At 37.3% G+C, this 21104-nt stretch overlaps 1 protein-coding gene across 12 annotated transcripts in view; it reads left to right on the top strand.

The window, feature by feature from the left end:
* LOC127435738 (tight junction protein ZO-1-like) overlaps positions 1-21104 on the top strand; it is a 155868-nt gene that overhangs the window by 34390 nt on the left and 100374 nt on the right. For 2 of the 12 annotated variants that reach the window (XM_051689378.1, XM_051689377.1), the window contains exon 1: positions 16854-17290. The exons of the other annotated variants lie outside the window; for them this stretch is intronic. In XM_051689378.1, coding sequence (XP_051545338.1) covers positions 17264-17290 — 27 coding nt within the window. In that variant the 5' untranslated portion in view covers positions 16854-17263. Of the gene's footprint in view, positions 1-16853; positions 17291-21104 lie in introns of those variants that run through there. 12 annotated transcript variants of the gene reach the window in all.

Below are 21104 nucleotides of genomic sequence, written 5' to 3'. Positions count from 1 at the left end.
ATTTATTAAAATGTTCTGGCTGCTCTTTCCCATACAACAGAAATGAATGGTGACTAGGGTTGTCAAACTCTAAACTAAAGATCTCAACAAGAACAACATCAAAAATATCATAGAAGTAGTCCTATGACATGCAAGAGGAACAAACTGAAATCAAAACCTTATTTGCTTAAAATCTTCTTCTCCACTGTAGGTATCAAATCTCATTCGAAATCGCTTCAATTTAAATTTGACATCAAATTTCCGGCTACTAATACACCTTGTCTCATTGTCTGTTGACGTGACATTCAGCAAATAACTATTTACATTTTAGTTTATTCCTCACACAAAGCTATGGTAAAGTTTTAGAAGACTTGAAATATAAAGCATAAGGCATTTGGACTACTTTTATGGCACTTTGAGGGAGCGTTTTTGTACTTTTTGGAGCTGAACAGCATCCGTCACTATTTACTTTCATTGTATGGAAAATAACATTCTTCAAAATACCTTTTTTTCATGTTTCACAAAAGAAAGAAAGTCATACGGATTTAGAAGGATATGATTGTGTGTAAATTATGACGAAATTTCATTTCTGGGTGAACTATTCCTTTAAAAGCCATTTGATGTATATGCACTCCAAAAAAATAGCTATTGGGCTGAACTTGATTTAATCATGGACAGTGGTTCCATGTGTTTGAAATGAGTTTTCTTAACTTAAAATTACTCTGTAATCTCTACACAAACACTTTAACAAAAACTGCAACAATAAATGAGAAGTGCTGATTTCTGTGTGTATATACAGTGTCTGTGTGTGTTTGTACTTTGCTGTTTGCATGAGCGAAAGTGTGTAGCCACTAGTTTCATTGCATTTGAGTATATCAGATTTATCGTGTCATAATATGAAATTATTACACGTGACAATGAATGCTTCTCCTCGCCTTTTGTTCTCTGATGTCATCAGTCATGTCTTTCCGCCACATATTTTGATGTCACTAGGCCTGTTCATGTTTTTAACGTGTCACACAAAGCAAGCTTGTCCTTTACTGTCACTCCTTTAGATGCTCATGTGAAGGGCATACATGGCCATATGGGGAAACATAATTCATGTTTATGGGATTGAAGAAAATAACTCAAAATGATAGCCGATGTGTTCAGTGTAATTGCTTTAGGTCGATCAGATCCAAATGTATTTATAAGTGAAATTCCAGATGATGTACACGTGCAATGTTTTTAATAATTATTTTTGTCTTATTTTTAAGTAAAAAACATCTAAACATCCTTAAAACATGAAACAAATTCTATGAGATATTAAGACTTATTATTTGGGGGTGGGGGGGTAGGGGGGAATCTTAATTTTTTTTTTTTTTTTTTTTTTACCCAGTTGGCAAATGTTTTTTTCTTGTTTTAAGCATAAATCATTAAGCAGAAGTCAACATTATTTAGAAAGTTTTATGCCTAAAACAAGAAAAAACACATAAAGGAATATTCTGGGTTCAATACCAAGTTAAGCTCAATTGACAGCATTTGTGGCATATTGTGGATTACCATAAAAAATGATTTTCTTTAAAAAAAAAAAAAAAGCAAAAATCGAGTTTACAGTGAGACACTTACAATGGAAGTGAATGGGGCCAATTTTTGGAGAGTTTAAGGGCAGAAATGTGAAGCTTATAATTTTACAATAGCACTTACAAAAATTCATCTGTTAAAGCTCATGTATTATTTGAGCTGTAAATTTGTTTAAATCATCATTTTACAGTGGTTTTAGGGTTTTAGGGTTTGTTGACAGCACATCGTCAAGGCAACGAAGTTGTAAAATTGGATATAACTTTAAACAGAAAGGTAGTTAATTGATTTAATCACACTAAAATCATATTAACACACATATTGTTTACATCTTGTAACTATACATTTGTAACAGTGAGTATTTTAACATTTACGGATTGGCCTCATTCACTTCCATTGTAAGTGCCTCACTGGAACCAAGATTCTTTTTTTTTCAAAGAAAAGGACAGACGAGTCTAAATGAATTTTTTTTGTAATCAATATAATGCCAAAAATGCTGTCGATTGAGTTTAACATTCCTTTAATACAATACATATTCTCTTTAAACAAGTCTTACAATTTGCCAATGGGGTAAGAAAAATAAACTTAATTCAAAAAACATATTCTCTGAAAACATGTCCTATTATCTTACACAATATCTCGAATCAAATGTATCTTGTTTTAAGGATGTTAAGATAGTTTGACTGGACAGCAAGACAAAAATACTGATTAAAATATAACCTTGCAGTTTATGGGATAAAACGTTTACCCCTCGTAAGTACTTGATTATGTAATTTGTGAGTAAGGACAATGACAGGAGCCATTTTCTTGGAATGGGACGTAGTCAAGAAGAGACATTTTTAAAGCACCTGTCACTCTTTGAAGAATGACTCACTTTGTATTTACCACCGCCCTCTGATGACTAATGTAGCCCACCCATTGGAAACACACACACGTATTCCTTTCATGGTGGGAACATTCCGTTGACTTCTATTGTTTTTATTCTGAGCTTACGATCTCTTAACCTAACCCTCACAAAAACCTTTTCGCTTAATTACATTTTCATTAAGACATCATGTAGTATGTTATTTAAGCTATTTTGGCTGGTCCCCACTATGTAGATGATTCCAATTTTTACTATGCTTGTGGGGAAATTTGTTTCCCACAATGTAGGCAAAACCTGACCAACCTACACACACACACACTTGAATTTGTATCTCATAATTTCTCTTTAATTGTGTTGGATGGACGTTGAAACATTTGGACCATTTCTTAAACAAACCTTCAATGGAAACTGCAGGTGGGAGTTCACTGAATTGATTGGCAAAGAGAAAGAGCTTTATTACATTGTTGGGGTTTTTTTGCGCAGTGCAGTAGATTAGCTCTCAGTTGATTCCTATTTCCTCACCCCTGCGCTCTTACCCCTGACTACCCCCCTTACCATCCACCAATAAGAGCGTTTAGCTCCGCCTTCACCATATTTGATAATTGTTTTCCCTTAGCGCCAACCAAGCAATCTCATCCAACAACAATTGACAGTAAAACCCATTGCTCATGAGAAATTGGTCTAGAGGATAAATGTGTTGACAATGACTAAAGAGAGTCTGAATTATTTACTGTCACATGTACAGTATATATATGAAGCTGTGTTGCTAGAATTTACAAGAGGGAGCTAGAGACTGCATTTTTGCTCAATATCCTGGCATGTTAACTTTTTGCCCAGCATCATTTGTTTTCTCATCTTCCTATCATTTATGAATAGCCATTGTGTTTATCCAGATATTCCAGCATCCCTTTAAGCCATTGTGAATTGAACGGCATCTCCAAAGGATTATTATTGGTTAGCGGATATGATCTGAACAATGTATGTTCAAATCATTTGGCCCCAGCTCATGAGGCTAATTAAAAGTGGTTAATTAATCTACTGTCAGCCTCTTCAGGATGATGAATTTGGTGAAGCGCTGAAAGATTTTGCTTCTGGAGTAAGACCATCCCTGCTGAAAGAACTGAACACATACTGTAATGTACTTTCACATTTAAATGAATCACATTATTTACATGTTTTTATTAACCTGTATATAGGTATGATCAAACGTAATGTGCTTTCATTACATCTCTTCACACATTTACCAACTGCATGAATTTCCAGGCTGGTTTATTCTGGTTATGTCTTTTGGGCACTGTCCTGGTGGCAGGGTTCCCACAGTGATGGAAAACATGGAAATATCTGGTAGTTTTAAAATTGAGATTTTCAGGCCTTGAAAGTCATGGAAATTAATAAGATCTTAAAAAAACATGGAAATTTCTACTTTGAACTGGGGAGACCGGGGATAACTCTCACACTTTTTACTCCAGGGAATATTTCTCAAGGTTGTTTTAAAAAAAAAAAAAAAAAAGTCAATTTTTGCATAGACTTTTTCTTTTCTTTTTTACATTTTCACCATTATAGCCCAGGAAAAATAATACAATTCATTGAACACATGTTGACCTTTTGTAGTAACTTGGCCAGAAACGGTCTATTTCAGGCTTTTTATCAAGTTGCACAAAATGGTTCATAAAACAACAAAATTGAAGGTAACATAAAAAAAATCTCAAAACATTGTTTTGGCTAACAAATGTTGAAATTGATAAATTGTATACGTTTAAGACAGTTAAACCACATGTGACAACCTGCCCAGATTAAAATGTGACAACATGTCCCCATCAGACTTTCATGAAAAATAACTTAGTCCTAATAACACATTTAAACAAATAAAAATCTGCCTTCATAATATAGTTGACCTTTGCCTGAATGTAAACTAGTGTAGTTTGATTATCTTCGCTTGTGTACACAAGAGCTATAACAAAAAATATGATGATAGTGACTTTGTTTAGTTACTTTGGAGGGTAGAATTCACAAGAATTATTCTATTTTAAGAGGGTTTTTAAAAAGATGTTTGAAACCAACATACAAAACCTCTGCTAGAGAAAACACATATTTGCACAATTGGACTTTTGCCTCCAAATGTTATCGTTATTGAGATATAATCCTTGTGACAAATTCCCCGTGTGACAATTAGCCTCAGTCTATAATTTTTTTAGAGCTGTCGATTTTATGCGCTAATTCTGCTGATGAATTGTATAAAAAAAATGACACCTTAAAAAAATAACGCAATTAATCATATCCCCGAAATATAATCTGGAATATTCCCACCATCAGCGCAATTTAAGCTTGAAGTACCAACTGTTTTCAGCAGGGGCCAGTAAGTGAAATTCCAGCAGTGTAGGCAACGCACAGCTGTACAGAGAAAAAAACACATTCAGGCTTGCTTGACACTAGCAACAGCACAAGATGAAAACACATTCTTGTGTTCAAACACAGCTGGACAGAGCGCAATTCTGAATGCAAGGATCACAAGATGTTTTATTTTATTTATTTTTTGGATTTTCTCCCTTTTCTCCGCAATTTGGAATGCCCAATTCCCAATGTGCTCTAAGTCCTCGTGGTGGCATAGTGTCTCGCCTCAATCCGGGTGGCAGAGGATGAATCTCAGTTGCCTTCGTGTCTGAGACTGTCAGTCCACGCATCTTATCACCTGGCTTGTTGAGTGCGTTACTGCGGAGACCTAGCGCGTGTGGAGGCTCACGATATTCTCCGCAGCATCCACACACAACTCACCACACGCCCCACTGAGAGCGAGAACCACATTATAGTGACCACAAGAAGGTTACCCCATGTGACTCTACCCACCCTAGCAACCGGGCCAACTGGTTGCTTAGGAAGCCTGACTGGAGTCACTCAGCACGCCCTGGATTCGAACTTGCGACTCCAGAGTCGGCGTATTTGCTTGCTGAGCTACCCAGGCCCCCAAGATGTGTTTTTCTAAGTTTTAAATATCTTTTACTTGATACAGCGACCAAAGTGAGACGCTCCAAAAGCGTCCATCTGACGCATTTGTACATTGACACCTCGTTAGAAAAGCCCTTATAATAAATTAATCTCAGACAGATTGATGTATTCAGTTGCAAAACGGATTGCTGTGGACTGTAGGACAATGATTAGCTTAAGTTCAATAAAATGGAAATAAACAATATATTGCCTTCTAAAGCCACTTTTTGTAGCCTGTTGTCTGCTGCAACAATGTAATGCATTTTAATTATCTAAATTATTATTTTTTATCATATTTATTATATGAATATTACTATTTATAATTATTTAATCATTATATATTAAATTATTGTTATTTTAGGGGCTTTCTCAGCAAATATTTACATATGCGATTAATTGCAATTAATTTATCAGCATATCATGTAATTAATTTGATTAACATTTTTAATTAATTGACAGCCCTATTTTTTTTTTAAGCCAGTAATCAAGAAGAGCTGGAAAAGTAATGGAAATTCATTGGTCAAAAGGTGTCATTCAGCTTTTTACATAAAAAAAGTTGACTTAAAACATTCGTGTCATTTGAATTACCATGCCAGTCTTCTCCAAGTCATAGTACGTTTGCTCTTCTCTCTGTCTCCTGGACAGCATTCCCGCAAATGACTGTTCCCTGGTGGATTTGCAGTCTAGATGTTGATTTAGATGATGGATAGGCAGACACCAAGCAGCTGAGAGTGGGAGAGGTGGTGAAAGATGAAGCAAAAACTATTTTTCCACCAGATTGAGAAGTTACAGAATTGTCTTTTTTCGGGAACAAGCAGGCATCCACTTTAAAATCTTGACACATGACAAATCTCATCATTGAAGTATGTCACTGATAGGCTACTCTGTGATGTCACCAAATTTATGGTTGACTGACCAATACAGCTGTTTGTGTACTTTTGATTGGCTGTTGTGGAAATGCCACTTGGTACACCTAAATTAGAAAGTCCACCCTAACTCCTGCATCAAATCAACAATCAATACAACAGCAGAATCGTCCCACATTTATTTCCTGTAAATCGTGGGTGTAAGATAAACCTGGCTGGAAAGAAGATCCCTTGATTTTGCTGTTAGAGGAATTGGAGCTAAAAATAATAATAATGACTAAATTATTCCCCCTTTGAGGTATAGACAGGCCAGTAAGCACAAAATGAGTCTTCTTCCAAATCAATTGCTTAATTGCTTTACAGAGGAGCTCTCCTATAAGAGCTGACAGGACAAAATTCTGTCTAGTAAGATCTCCTTTTCCAATACTGGTGGACAGAGAAATCGAAATTAGGGAAAGAGTCTAATACATGAGCTTCATTACTTACTCTGTGCTTTGATGACACATATCTAAACTATTGACGTTTTCATGAGACGTCTTAATGAATGGACTGAGTGAATCAACTGTAGACAAACATGCCCAATGTGATTTACCATTTTGAATCATTCAAAACTTGATTCACACATTGGTCATAGAGCTTCTTTTGAGTGTAATTCTCCTACAATTTACTTTCTGTTGGTAGCATTTGCATTCATGTATTATCATGATCCATGGAGCATTCTGGAATAACAGCATTAGATGGCAGTATGTGATGCAGTTGTTGATAAAAGTGATTGTGTGATCTTATGCAATTGTTTCCAGTGACCAATGAGACCCTAGTTCTGTCAGAGGAAGATTTGCGTTTTGTTTTGAGAAAAATGTAGCTTTATATTGGCTCATGTGACTCAGTCATGAAAGAGTTACAAAAATGGAAAGCCTGGTCATGGAAAACTTGGAACTATCAGGGAATTTTAAACTAGTGATTTCCAGGCCTGAATGCTTCTGCGACCTTTAGGTGAGCAAGACCTGAGTTTGAAAAGACATCAAAATTGAAATCAAAATCTAAATTGAACCTAATTACCTTCTTAATCTTTTATCAAATGTAACTCGTTACGCATATGAAGCAACTTTGCTTTTCAGTTGACATCAACAAGCCCTCTTACTTTTCCAACCCTTCCACCTACAGTAGCTACATTCTGGTATGTAGGGTTGGGAGGGTTAATTTTAAAATGTATTCCACTACAGATTACAGAATACATATGGTAAAATGTACTGTAATTTGTAACATACTCCATTAGATTACTCACTTCGTCAGCACTGGCAGATTTTTTACTTGCTTTGACTGTAAAATTGAAATACTAGTGAAACAAATCTGCCAATTCAGTAAGACAAAATACACTTACCGGTAGTAAAAATACATTATCTGAAAGAAGCCTAAATATCTTACATATTGTTGCTTCTCAAGTAAATGTATCTTGTTTTAAGGATTTTTTAGATATTTGTACAGGAAAACAATAGATAAAATCTCATTAAGAATTTGATTTTTGCATTATGTATTTGCCATAATATCAAAGGACTTATTAGAGAGAAAAAAACATGATCTGACTTGGATTTTCTTGATAAAATTAATGTAAAAAATAATTGTGTCTGGTAACAGATGCATGTAAGGGCTAGAAATAGTATGTTTGCTTAGCATAAAGCTAAATGTTCTCATAAAAAATACACAAAGTTAACTATTTCATCTGTTTCAAACTTACTTCAAAACCCCACAGAGTCTATACAATGACATATTTTCTGATTGTATTGGATTCTGTTCATAGAATGAGGCAGAGAATATATTAATTGTAGCTTTCTATACAATGCTAAAGGCTACATAGGCTAGCATTTCTCATATAAACACTTAATTAATGTAAAAATACCCAAACCGCATACAAAAACATCGACAACCCATATATTGTTGTAATCATGTATTTATTGGATTAATGTTTCATCTTCATAGCATTTCTAACTGTTTTCTGTTAAGCTGTAGAAACATGCTGCAGTTCCTCTAAATTAAGAGGAAGTTTCTAAATGAGCATGTTTACATGCACACCAATATGCTGATTACTCCCAAAAATCAGTTTATTTAAAAAATCTGACAAAGCAAGAACATTTTTTTTTTTAAATAATTTGAAATAATCATGTTAATCTCTGCTTTTGACGTCAAACCATAAAGAGACACGCACTCAACGCGTGTGCACTATTGACTAGCTGGTGAGAACACCGTTAAAGAAGTGTTTACATGCCAAATGAAATCTGTGTAATGGGCAAAAATCTACCCGTGTCAACCGATTTATTCTTATGCCATTATACATGCATAATCGTGTAAGAACGTGCATGTAAACGCGCTCAATGACATCATATTTACCTTTGATTTTTTGTATTTTAACTACGTTACATGTTTTCCATTACTCCCCAACCCTGAATGTACCTCTCGCTTTTCACAATCCAGTCAATGAATGGATAAAATTAAGTCCTGTCTACATTTTTCTCATTGAATATCCTGTTTCACTCAGACATATGTGAGATATGCAAGTAAAATTGGTTGCAAACAGCATTTCAGGTTGAATAAAAAACCTGGATTTCTTTTCTCAGACTTCCCGGAAGGCTTTTGCTTACTAGACTGTTCTGCAGTTCTTTTTGGTGATTAAGTCTTGCTCAGGGCCAAACACTGTAATAGATTTAGGAATCGCCCATTGAATGCAACTCACTTTCAGCATGTTATTGACTCATTTTGTCCCCCTTAAATGCATACTTTTCAATTATATTAAAGGAAAAAAGGACATTTTGCTGTTGCAGTTGTATTGAATCGATAAAACCACAGAACTTAAGCCTGATGTCATGTACTACCTTTATCTTTATCTTACGCTCCCCATCCCTTGTGTAATTACAGCATATCACATCCTTATAGTTTTTTATTGTTGTGGTACGACCTTGTACCACCCTTAAAATAGTCAAGCCTGCCCCCTCTCCCCCTATCTCTCAGTCCTCTGCTGTAAACGGCATGAGGTCACCTTTGATCAGCAGCATTGCTGGACCCCTGTTCCCCTAGATGGTCACAGGGGACATACTGACTCATTAGTGGCCGAGATAAGAGGTGATAGTGGTCGCCAGGGAATTGCAGAGGGCACAACTGCCTGCTCATACTGATAGTGCTTACATTTTAATAAAGGTCTGAATGCAAGAGTGCATTCATGCACGTTTGACCATGCTGCCTCATTAACCTACCTCAACATTTCATTGTTTACTAATGAAATGAATGATTTGAAAGCACATATTCACCTACTTTTTAATTGTTAAAGACACAAAATGGCATTAGCAATGCATTTAAATTCAGTAACGTGACATATTTCCATAAGAAACAGAATTTTCAGCAGAATATAATCTAAGGTGGGACTTAATTTTATCCATCAGGATTTGAAGTGAAACATGTTTGCGGCCATTCACACCAACGTGACCTTCCAATAAAAGAACACTGCACTATTTCTCGATGTGTTTGTAACAGTTGAAGTTCTTTGTAACTTCAAATGTAAAATGTAAAATATTTGAACAAATTTGACGTTGAAAAACAGCGAGATGTGGTGTAACAGTCAAAGACGTCTGTCTAGCACATGTTTACATCAGAGTATGTGAGTGGAGCAGAGTGGAAGCAAAGTGAGGAGTGGAGTGGCATTATTTTGCCTGGAGCGAGGAGCGGGTTTTAAAAAATTGGAGTGTAATTGTTTTCTCTCGCTTCAGGAGCCCTCCACTAATGCTCCATCACGGGCACAACACCTGTTAATGGCCCTTAATGCAATAATTCACCACGTGTTAGTGTTAAACACTATTGGCATGAAGGAAAGATGGAATTTCTGATATAACCATAAAGAATGTGATAAAAAAATAAAAAATAAAAAATCTAGCGGCACTTGATAATGTTCGACCTCCAGCGTGAGTGTTACTTTCGCTTTCTGTGTTCATGCTCCCTATTATTGAGTTAAGCTTGCGGTAAAGCTTGAGTTAACTACATGCTCGTGTCTCATTTCTTTTATTTTTTCTCCCCAATTTGGCATGCCCAATTCCCAGTGCACTTTAGGTCCTCGTGGTGGCGTAGTGACTCGCCTCAATCCGGGTGGTCGATCCACGCATCTTATCACGTGGCTTGTTGAGCACGTTACCGTGGAGACATAGCGCGTGTGGAGGCTTCACGCTATTCTCCGCTACGATGTTACCCCAATGTGACTCTACCCACCCTAGCAACCGGGCCAATTGGTTGCTTAGGAAGCCTGGCTGGAATCACTCAGCACACCCTGGCGACTCCAGGTGTGGTAGTCAGCGTCTTTACTCGTCTTTACTCATCTCTTTATTCCTACATCAACTGGTGTAATTGAAAATTAATGACGGGATGGCGAAGGAGAACACAAGTGGGGAGGTGATTGCTACGATCAAAGGTTCATTGTGAAATCCTAAACGTGTCCAGAAAACACGATGATAATCCATTCACATGTGGAGAGAAAATATAAAGGTCAGTAATACATAAAAATCTCTCTCCCCTATTAAATATTTTGAATAATCATATAATCATTCTAATCTAATGCATCACAATCTTAACTGTAGGCTATTATGTGTTGCATTAAATAGAACTGAACTTTTAATGACCTAAAACTGAGCTAATCAATATGTTAATATTGCGTAGTTTGACTTTAATCGATTGCCATCAAAAATTTATTTTAGTGCCGTAGGCTAATTTATGTATTATACATTTGCAGATGAAGAAGCTCAGCAAATGCGAACAGAGAGAGATAGATTTAAAATCACAATAAAACTTTTGGTGTGAACAGCCCATTTAGCCCATTGTATACTTGGGGTACAGGATGCGTGACACAAATCTCACCATCAGCAGAGTGCTCATGGACTGAACGCATGCTGCCCGATTTTTCTAACCACGTGTCTTTGAACGCCCAGAATGCGCATGCGCCTGGAATTATTTGCACTAATTAGTTGGTCCACAAGGTCACAACACTCACATTTGAGCCGTTGCTGTTAAGAAGTGCTAGAAGAAGATGTAATTGCTGGTAAATAACAGGAGACGAAGGTAAAAACAACAACAGTGGATATCTCCTGAAGAGAAACAGTCCAGCGTGTCATGCGCCAACTGCATGTCTATGCGCGCACAGTTAAATTGAGGATATTTGACAGGTTCGCGTTCAACTGTACGCAGATGCTGAACATTCGCGTCAAAATTTAAGTAAATTTTGTGCTTTAGGCTGCAATTATTAACTGCGTTTTGTTCAAAATGTGCACAAATCAGTGTTCTTGAATAAATATTTTAAGTGAACGAATCGTTCTCGCTCACTTCCACTCTGACGAATCAGTCAGTTTTAACGAATCAGTTGAATCAATGATTTAATGAGTCACTATTCATAACACACAAAAGATGCTTACTTGTTGCCACCAACTTGGCTGGCATATAAATCTAATCTGCAGAAATGGTGACTGAACAAATCGGAATGAATCTGATACTGAATAAACAGCGAGATGTGGCGCAACGGTCAAAGACATTCGTCAAGCACATGTTTACATAGTAAAACATTTCAAAAACAGCGTGGACAGGCACAACAACATATTCGGTGTGAACGGCCCCTTAGGCAACAATTATTATTTGTGTTTCCTTCATGAAAGAATTGGTGTATCTGAATGCAGCTTTTGAGTGAACGAATCCACTATATCAGTAATGATCAAATCAGGGTGTTTTAACAAATCAGTTGAATCAATGATTTAAACAGTCACTCAACACACCAAAGATGACAATTTGTTGCAACCTACTTGACTGGCCAAAAGATGTTGTCTGCAGAAATGATGACTGAACTAATTAGTGAACAAATTTAAACAAATTTGACAAAAAAAAAAAAAACAGCAAGATGCGACGCAATAGTCAGTCTAGCACATGTTTGCATTGGAAAACAATTGAAAAACAGGAGCTAAAACACATTTGGTGTGTACAGCCCCTTAGGCGAGACTAGTGTCTCTGCAGAATAAAAATGGGCGTTTCCCAATCAGTGGGCGTTTTCAAACCGGGATGGCCGTTTTTCAATGGTTTACATAGTTTGTCTACTGCATTGCGATTCCCCACTTTCATTGGATAGTTGAGAAACTCCCATCCTGGTTTGGAAATGCCCACTGATTACTATATTGAGATTCCCTACTTTAATTGGATAATAAAGAAACACCCACCCCGGTTTGAAAAAGCCCACAGATTAGGAAATGCCTATTATTAACCTATGCTTCCCTTAGGTTACAATTATTAGTTATTTTCCTTAGTAAACGAATCAGTGGTCTTAAATCTTTTGAGTGAACAAATTGTTCTCATTCAGACTTGGTTGTTTCAGATGAGAAAGTTATTAAGATTTTGAAGTAATGAAAACAAAATTTTTTTCTTTAGAATAATATGCACTAATGAATCATGCACAAGAATACCAGGGACATTTATTAAGAAAGTAAACTGGGTCAATTTTTATTTCATGTTGAACATTGCTCTGTGGTTGGGTTTTGTTTTGGAGTTTGTCTCGATTGTAGTTTTGTACATCTCTATACGTCACTCAGAAGGGCTAACACATGTCACAGCCCTTAGGAGACGCCCTGAAAGACAGGTTAGGTAATAACCTCCTCTCATTCTGCTGATTATCTCAGTGTCCTTCACGGTCTCTTCCCAGCCCTTCTCTCCTGTATGTTTTGCCTGGTCTGCGTTCACTTGCTCTTTCTGCATGAGAGCTCATGCAGCAGATGGAGGACATTCATTATTGGCAACGTCACTCGTTTTCTGCGTATGCAGCTAATGATAATGACATGTCAACACCCCAGCTCTGGTTCAAAACCTAGAGAGCTGCCTAGCTGCCTACATACAGTAGGCAGCTTCCTTAGAGCAGCATTCTAACGGTCATGGAACCTTATAAGTGAGTGATTTGGAACACTCTCATAGGCAGCAACTCCAGACGCCACACAAATAGCGCTCCTCATGTGAAATGCATGGAAGACTTTATTCACAATTTTAATTTTTTTATATATTTCATGTATAGTTAGCAGTATTTAGTGAATTGTGAGTATAATTATAACTCACCAATCCTGTTTTATTTAAAAATGAATTGTTTATTATGCTATAAATCTTTAAGAGAGCTGACTGTTGTGCCACACAGAGACACAGGTTTCAAGAGCAATTTATCTTGTTTTTTCTGAGATGTGACAGGTGGGTTGACCTCGCATCGCTGCCATTTAGAGCTCAGTGTGAATGTGAGAGGTCAGTCTCTAAAACTGTAAGATAAAGAATAGCAGTGGACATAGGGAAACTGTAGGGGGAGCAGTCTACAACTGACAACAAAAGAGGGTACGAAAAGATTCCTCTGTTTGGATGGTAGTGTATGGGATTATTTTTGTTTCAAATTAACATAAAAATGGAAAGAGATTTACAAATAAAAAGTTGGTTCACAAATAAATTGAATCAGATCCACAAATAAATGTAAGGGGTTTCACAAAAATGAAATTAATTCACTAGTAAAAAGAATGAGATTTATAAATATATGTTAGGATTTTCACAAAAATAAAGTGAATTCACAAATAAATAAAAAGAGGTTTACAAATAAAAAATTATTTACAAATATATTTTTTAACTCACAAGCACAACTCTGTCCAGCATTCATTTGTCAATTGTGCGCATTTATTTGCGAATCTCTTCCTGTGCTTTTGTGGATCACTACACGCATTTGTCAATTTTGAAACAAATCTAGTGTCAAGATGTGCACACAAATCTACAAATAGGTGGACTCCACCCATCGTCTACTCAAGCCAATCAGATAACGGCCACATTACTCGGACCAATCGTAGCACGTTCTATCTTTAACCAGTCACACTTCGTTTTACTATCAGGGCGGGACCAGAGTCACAGCTCTCATGAGCATGGAATCAAGCACATACAGATAAGCTCCAAGGCCACAAACTTTTAAAGAAATGGACGCCATCAGAGGAATACTGTGACTTAAAGGGTTAGTTCACCCAAAAATGAAAATTATCCCATAATTTACTCACCCTCAAGCCATCCTAGGTGTATATGACTTTCTTCTTTCAGCCAAACACAATGAGAGTTATATTAAAAAATATCCTGGCTCTTCCAAGCTTTATAATGGGAGTGAATGGTACCTTAGATTTTGAAGCCCAAAAAAGCCCATTCATCCATCATAAAAGTAATCCATATGGCTCCAGGGGGTTAATAAAGGCCTTCTGAAGTGAAGCGATGTGTTTTTGTATGAAACATATCCATATTTATAACTTTATACACTATAATCACTGGCTTCCGGTAACGGCCATCCATGCGTTCACGAGAGAGTCGAGTTCCAGCATATGACATAGGTGTAGCATAAGCTCCGGTGAGAAGCGACAAACGCAGAAGCGCAGAGGATTTTTAAAGAAAAATATCTGAGGATTTCGATATAAGAGAAGAGGAGATTGAGTTTTTTGCCCAGCCCTATTTGTTTGAACCGGAGTACACCGACCAGGAACTCACTTCTTTTCGCCGTTTTCCTTTGCTGTAAACAACGCACGCTTCCGCGTTCGCCACTTCTCACCACAGAACGTGTGGACGGCCGTTACCGGAAGCCAGTGATTATAGTTTATAATCACATTATAAAGCTTGGAAGAGCCAGGATATTTTTTAATATAACTCCGATTGTGTTTGGCTGAAAGAAGAAAGTCATATACATCTTGGATGGCTTGAGGGTGAGTAAATTATGGGATAATTTTCATTTTTGGGTGAACTAACCATTTAAGGGTTCATATAATTTTCTGTCAGTTACAAACATGTGCAGTGTGTTGTTAAATGTCGACAGCTGAAAATTGCCCATTTGTAGAGTGTCCTGATTATTAGCTTTATAACTAACCTGCCTGACTGTATGAGTATGCTGTTTTAACTCTAACCAAGTTTCTTGACTGAAATGTGTCATCAAAACCTTTTCACTAAATCTCTATCTATCTCTATCATACTCTATCTATGGCAGATCCAAACAGACACACAAAAGATCAGTAGTACAGATAGTGTCTTTATAAAACATTAATCATATTTGATGATCTTAGGAGCACAAACCATAAATTAATACCCTATATTACACAGTGTACAAAATCTGCTATGCCAATAATTTGGTTTCACATGAAGTTTCACAATCTCATTTTATTTATTTGTGAATTCACTTTATTTTTGTGAAAATCCTAACATATATTTATAAATCTCATTCTTTTTATTAGTGAATTCATTTCATTTTTGTGAAACCCCTTACATTTATTTGTGGATTTCATTCAATTTATTTGTGAGCCAACTGTCTATTTGTGAATCTCTTTCCATTTGTATGTCAGTATGAAACAATTCCATCTCCATAGTAGTGCTCTGTTTTCTCTTTGGTCTGGTTGTACTAAATAACTTAAACATCTTGTTTCACTGCACTACATGTCTGCTCACATTTATTGAAGCAATATAACCTCAGTCTAGACAATTTCTTGCCTGTGGAGGGCTGTGTATTGTACACCTACATGGTAATCCAATGTGAAGGGCTACAATGGTTGGTTTAATTTCTACATTCTGACTGATGGTAAATCTATCCAATATGGGGATAGCTAAAACTACCAAAATGAGACTGAAAAGTTTACAAATAGAAGTACCTAATCTAAGTAGAAATATCTATCTATCTATCTATCTACTATTTGTCCATCTATCTATCTATCTGTCTGTCTGTCTGTGTGTCTGTCCGTCCATCCGTCCAGCCATGCATCCGTCTATCCGTTTATCCATCCATCCATCCATCCATCCATGCATCTGTCATCTATCTATCTATCTATCTATCTATCTATCTATCTATATGTCCATCCATCCATCCATCCATCCATCATTCTATCTATCTATCTATCTATATGTCCATCCATCCATCCATCATTCTATCTATCTATCTATCTATATGTCCATCCATCCATCCATCATTCTATCTATCTATCTATCTATCTGTCAAGTCATTTTTATTTGTATAGCACCTTTCACAACACACATCGTTTCAAAGCAGCTTTACAGAAGATCAGGCATTAACAGAAGATAAAACTGTAATATCTATAATGTCTTAGAGTCATCATTGTGTAGTTTGATAAAATACGATTGTGTATTGTTTAAAAATAATAATTAAATAATAATTGTATTTAGAACCCCAGTGAGCATGCCGAAGGTGACTATCTAAGTATCTATCTGTCTGTCTATCCGTCCATACATCCATCCATCCTGTTAAATATATCGTATATATTTTAACAATAAAAAAAGAAGGAAAAAATACATAAAATATGTGCTTACATAAAAATATTTTACCTTATATTTCACAAACATTCACAGTAATTATGAAATCAATAACCCTAATGCTTAACACCATGGCAAAGTGGAACATCCCAGTTAGGGATGCTGCTGACCTGCTGTGTTCCCAGAACTTCCCACCCCTGGAGAGATGCAAATGGAAATGTCCAGTCTGACAGACATGTCACTGCTGTGCTGTGGGAAAGAGAGCAGAGCTCATCTCATCCTACCGCTAGTACTGCTGCACAGGACTAAACACGACATCCCGCTCTCCACTTCCTCGCAGGTGTACCAACACACCTCTAAACGGATATTAAACACCGGGACAGCTTATAGTACACCACGATGGACGTTTTATATTAAAAAAATTGTGAAATATATTCGCTTCATCAGCAATAAGTGGTGATCGCTGGCAGTACATAGAGAACTTTACGCTGATGTGACATGTTGCTGCTCACCTTTATAAGAGATCACAACACGCTTTAGCCTGACACACGGGTCAGGGGAGGAGGAAACACGGATTTGACCTCTCAGGTGTTGATCAAGCCGATACAACCCTGTTTATTTATTTATTTATTTATTTATTTATTTGAGGCGACAACATTTAGCCTCAACTTGCTTCAGCGCGAGCAGCTAAGGGAACAAAATGTCTGCCCGGGCTGCCTCTAATAAGGTTTGTGCTCGTTTAATAACGTTTTGTTAACTGATAGATACACTGACAGCTGGTGTTAGAGATAAAAGATGACATTTATTGTAACCAAAGCTGTAAAAATGTGTGTCATCGATGCCTGAGGTCATGCATTTGCGCGTGTTGTACCCTCAGCTAACGGAGATTCCTTAACTTATGCTAACGCGCTAACGTTAGCCCATATGTGCTTTAGTTTTGGAGCTTCACTTATTGTTCTAACAGTATAGTTTTATACAACTCTAGTTTTATGTTCTAACGTTTTGTTTTGGGATTGATCTCTTCTGTTTGTGAAATTGTGACACGGAGGCACTAGGTGGTTAACTGTTTAACTAAAGTGGTTTCCAAAGTCATTTAGTTTCACGACGCCTCTCTCGGTTTAAAATATTACATGGGAACGTTTTAAACAATTTTGATTTTTTATTTATTTATTTATTTATTTATTTTTGTGTGTGTGTGTGCAATTTTAGCTTTTGAAACAGCACTGGAATAATTTCGCAAGATTTCTGAAAATATGTCAGGGAGATAAATGCATTTGGCGATTATCTCAATTCTCCTGAAGTTGCTATGAAATACGTGTGATGTAAAAGTGACTATTTAGGAACTTGAACTTTCTTGTTTAACAAGAAGTAGTCATTATTCGTTTAGGCCAATAGAAACTAAAGAGGAGTAAGTGTAAATGATGAGCTGTCACACTGAAACAGTTTCTGTTAGGCGTGGTTTTTCATTGACACCTGTTTATAACGCCCTTAGCCCCTCCCACAACAGGTGAACTTGCAACAGGTGTCAGTATTCCAGGAATGTGCTTCTTCTCTGTTATGACTCATGGGTTGCTATGCTGTGAATAATGTTTGTTTGATTGAGTAACAATAACCTGAATGACCAGATCCACCGAAAAAGTGTATTAAGTTTTCAAGTATTCATTTACAAGAGGCAAGACTTGGAGTTATGATCTGACATTATGATTTTTTTGTTGTTGTTGGATGTTACACCTAAGTAGATGAGCGTAAACAGGGGCCAGAGCTAGCGATTTGCCACACCTGCTGATACTGATACCGATATCTAGACTTGAATGGCTAATGATGGCCGATGTAATGCTGATATATTCGACCTAAACTGTGTCCCAAACGACATACTATGCACATAAATACACTATGCACTCAGCCATGTAGTGAATGAATTTGTGTAGTATCATCCCAAATGGAACAATTAATGTTTTTTACTACACGAAAGCATTTGCTGTTTAACAGCTGATGGAACTGACGTTTCAAACACACATGATTTGTTGCAGCTTGCTTTAGCGTGTTAGCCAACCTCAGTTCAATACTTGTATATTAAACAACGTACATATTAATTCAGCTTGGGGCAGGGGCGGACTGGCCATAGGGAGAACCGGGACTGTTCCCGGTGGGCTGGCCGCGAAACGAAGCCGAACACAATTTTGACTCAAAATGTATTGAAAACTTGAAAAATATCCTTTGACAAGGCTATCAATAGATTTTGGAACTTGTGATTTGCTCAGTGTCATGCACATTTGCTGTCTGATTAACGTGTATACGTACTGGACGGGGGCGGACTGGGAAGAAAATTCGGACTGGGATTTTACATAGAAACTGGCCCAAAAGTTGTTGATCGGGGGGAGTGCTGTCCTTTTCTGCCCCCTTCCGCATATCGCGCCGGTGTTTTGTGGCAAAAACACAATAACGCGGCTGCCCATGCAAAAACAAACTGGTATGATTTTTTTTCCCCTTGATGTCTTAAAGCTAATTGTTTTAAGTCCAACTAAAATCGAGCTTTTAAAGTGCATGTAAACGTACTGAGTAAAGGTCAGACTATCATTCTTTTAATGCAAACTAAACTTAGCTATGTTGTGATTTCTAAAAATTTACTGGCCATCCAGCCAGTAAGTTTACTATTTACTCACCAACAGAAATGTTTTATTGGCATTTGGTGGCGAGTGCTAATTTTCGAGACTTGATTTACAGGCTAATAGCAGTACTTGTTTGAGATGTAGAAACTCAGGGGTAAAGAGATTCTGCAGTAGTTTCTATTGTTTGGATATCCTTATCCCTCTCTCATGGGCCGTGACTTTGGGCTGGTCGTTTCACTGGTCAAGTTTTAGTAATCCTGTTGGTCTAATCTCTTCATGAGATCAAAGGCAGAACCACAACACGATTTCCTGTCTAGCCTAAATGCAGGATTTTGTTTGAGCCTCGCTCATGGCCATTTCTTGGTAAAAACACAGGGAAAAGTTTACTGCCCTAAATTACATCTTAAAGGTGCACTTCCTGAGAAACACTGTTGATATTCAAACTCAGCTGCCAAAACAAACACACCCCTCCCTTCAGTGCGCCTTTGGAAGCTCCGCCCCCCAAATTCATGCACGTGTATTGCCAAGGGAACGACAGTAACAGTTCAATTTGCTGACCACAAGACAAATATGGCTTGACAGGGGCAGTGGAGATGGTTTAGATGCACCAGGCTTATAAGGCGTGAAAGTCGAGGTCTCTTTCTCATAGCTGAAGTGAAGCAAAATTATAATCTAATACGTTAATAAACGACAGACAAGCAAGCACAAAAACAGCATACAAAAAACAGCAACTAGAACTAGCGAGAGTTAGTTGTTTAGTTTGATTTTACAGTAACACATACAAAACCACAGTTACCAAAGAGGGTGCTACCAAACATGTGTTTTTAAATCTTTGTGGCTATGAAACCCTTTGCAAACATTGTGCGGACAAATAATATTAGACGATTAGAGCGAACAACAGCATAGCAAGTAATGTAAATAACATTAGCTATGTAGCCATTAGCCAGCTCCAGACATTCGCAACTCTCCTGTTACTAAATCTAACATCACAACAACAGCATATATGGGTTCTGTGAAACATAGCAAAATATATGTTACCCACCTATCGAGAAGAAAAAGAGCAACTTCTGCATCCGTCTTCAAGCCTTTTATCTCTCTGAGGTCTCTCCACCGCTGAAAAGCCTCACTGATGTTGACGCGGCTCCTAGCCGTCGACTTTATCATGATCCTTCTTTTTTAGTTTATATTCGTCTGACCTTTTTCTCTTGGTCTGTTTCTCAGCCATTTGTCCTCCGTGGAGTTTAGAAAGTTCACATCAGCCAGATTTGCCATTGCTCTTCTAATGAATTTCCCTCTCGCTCTGCCCCCACCCCCCATCCTGTGCACGTGCAAGAACCACCCCCGTTGCTGATTGGCTGGAGTAGTGTTGAGTGGATCGGTCTGATTCACTTTGTTTTTGTCCCATTTACAAAGCCAGGGCTGTGTATAAATCCTAGATTTTTTTTTTCAGCCCACCCACAGAACAGACAGCTAGCAGACTGAAGAATTTGACAAAAAGTGTATTGGATTAGAATTACTGAGTGCACCTTAAAATGAAACTTTAGATTTGTTTAAGCTTTAGACTTGGTAATGCAGTCGGTCAAGGTATCTTGCTGGATGCGAGACAACTTAATGGTGGCCCTGATTTCTCATTTCTGCTCTCCGATACAATCTTGCTTTAGGAAAATAAACCCTCCATCATTATGATAATAAAAGCCAGTGATTTTAATCTTTGTCCAATAAGTACAGTTCAGTGTTACCCCTATATGCTTTCAGTAACGTCGCCATTTCACATGGTTCATTAATATCCACAACTCAACGTAACACTTGCCAGAACCAGTCTGTTGCACGGTTTCTACACTGTGTGCCGTTAAATGGGACACCTGTATGAAGCAAAAGGGACCCACCCCTCCAAATTAGTGGTCATTCGATATATCGCATCAGCCAATACTT

This window comes from Myxocyprinus asiaticus, chromosome 46 (genome assembly GCF_019703515.2).
Source record: "Myxocyprinus asiaticus isolate MX2 ecotype Aquarium Trade chromosome 46, UBuf_Myxa_2, whole genome shotgun sequence".
NCBI classification, from domain to species: domain Eukaryota; kingdom Metazoa; phylum Chordata; class Actinopteri; order Cypriniformes; family Catostomidae; genus Myxocyprinus; species Myxocyprinus asiaticus.
The sequence above is the reverse complement of the archived record's forward strand: the minus strand, read 5'-3'. Positions and strand labels throughout refer to the sequence as shown.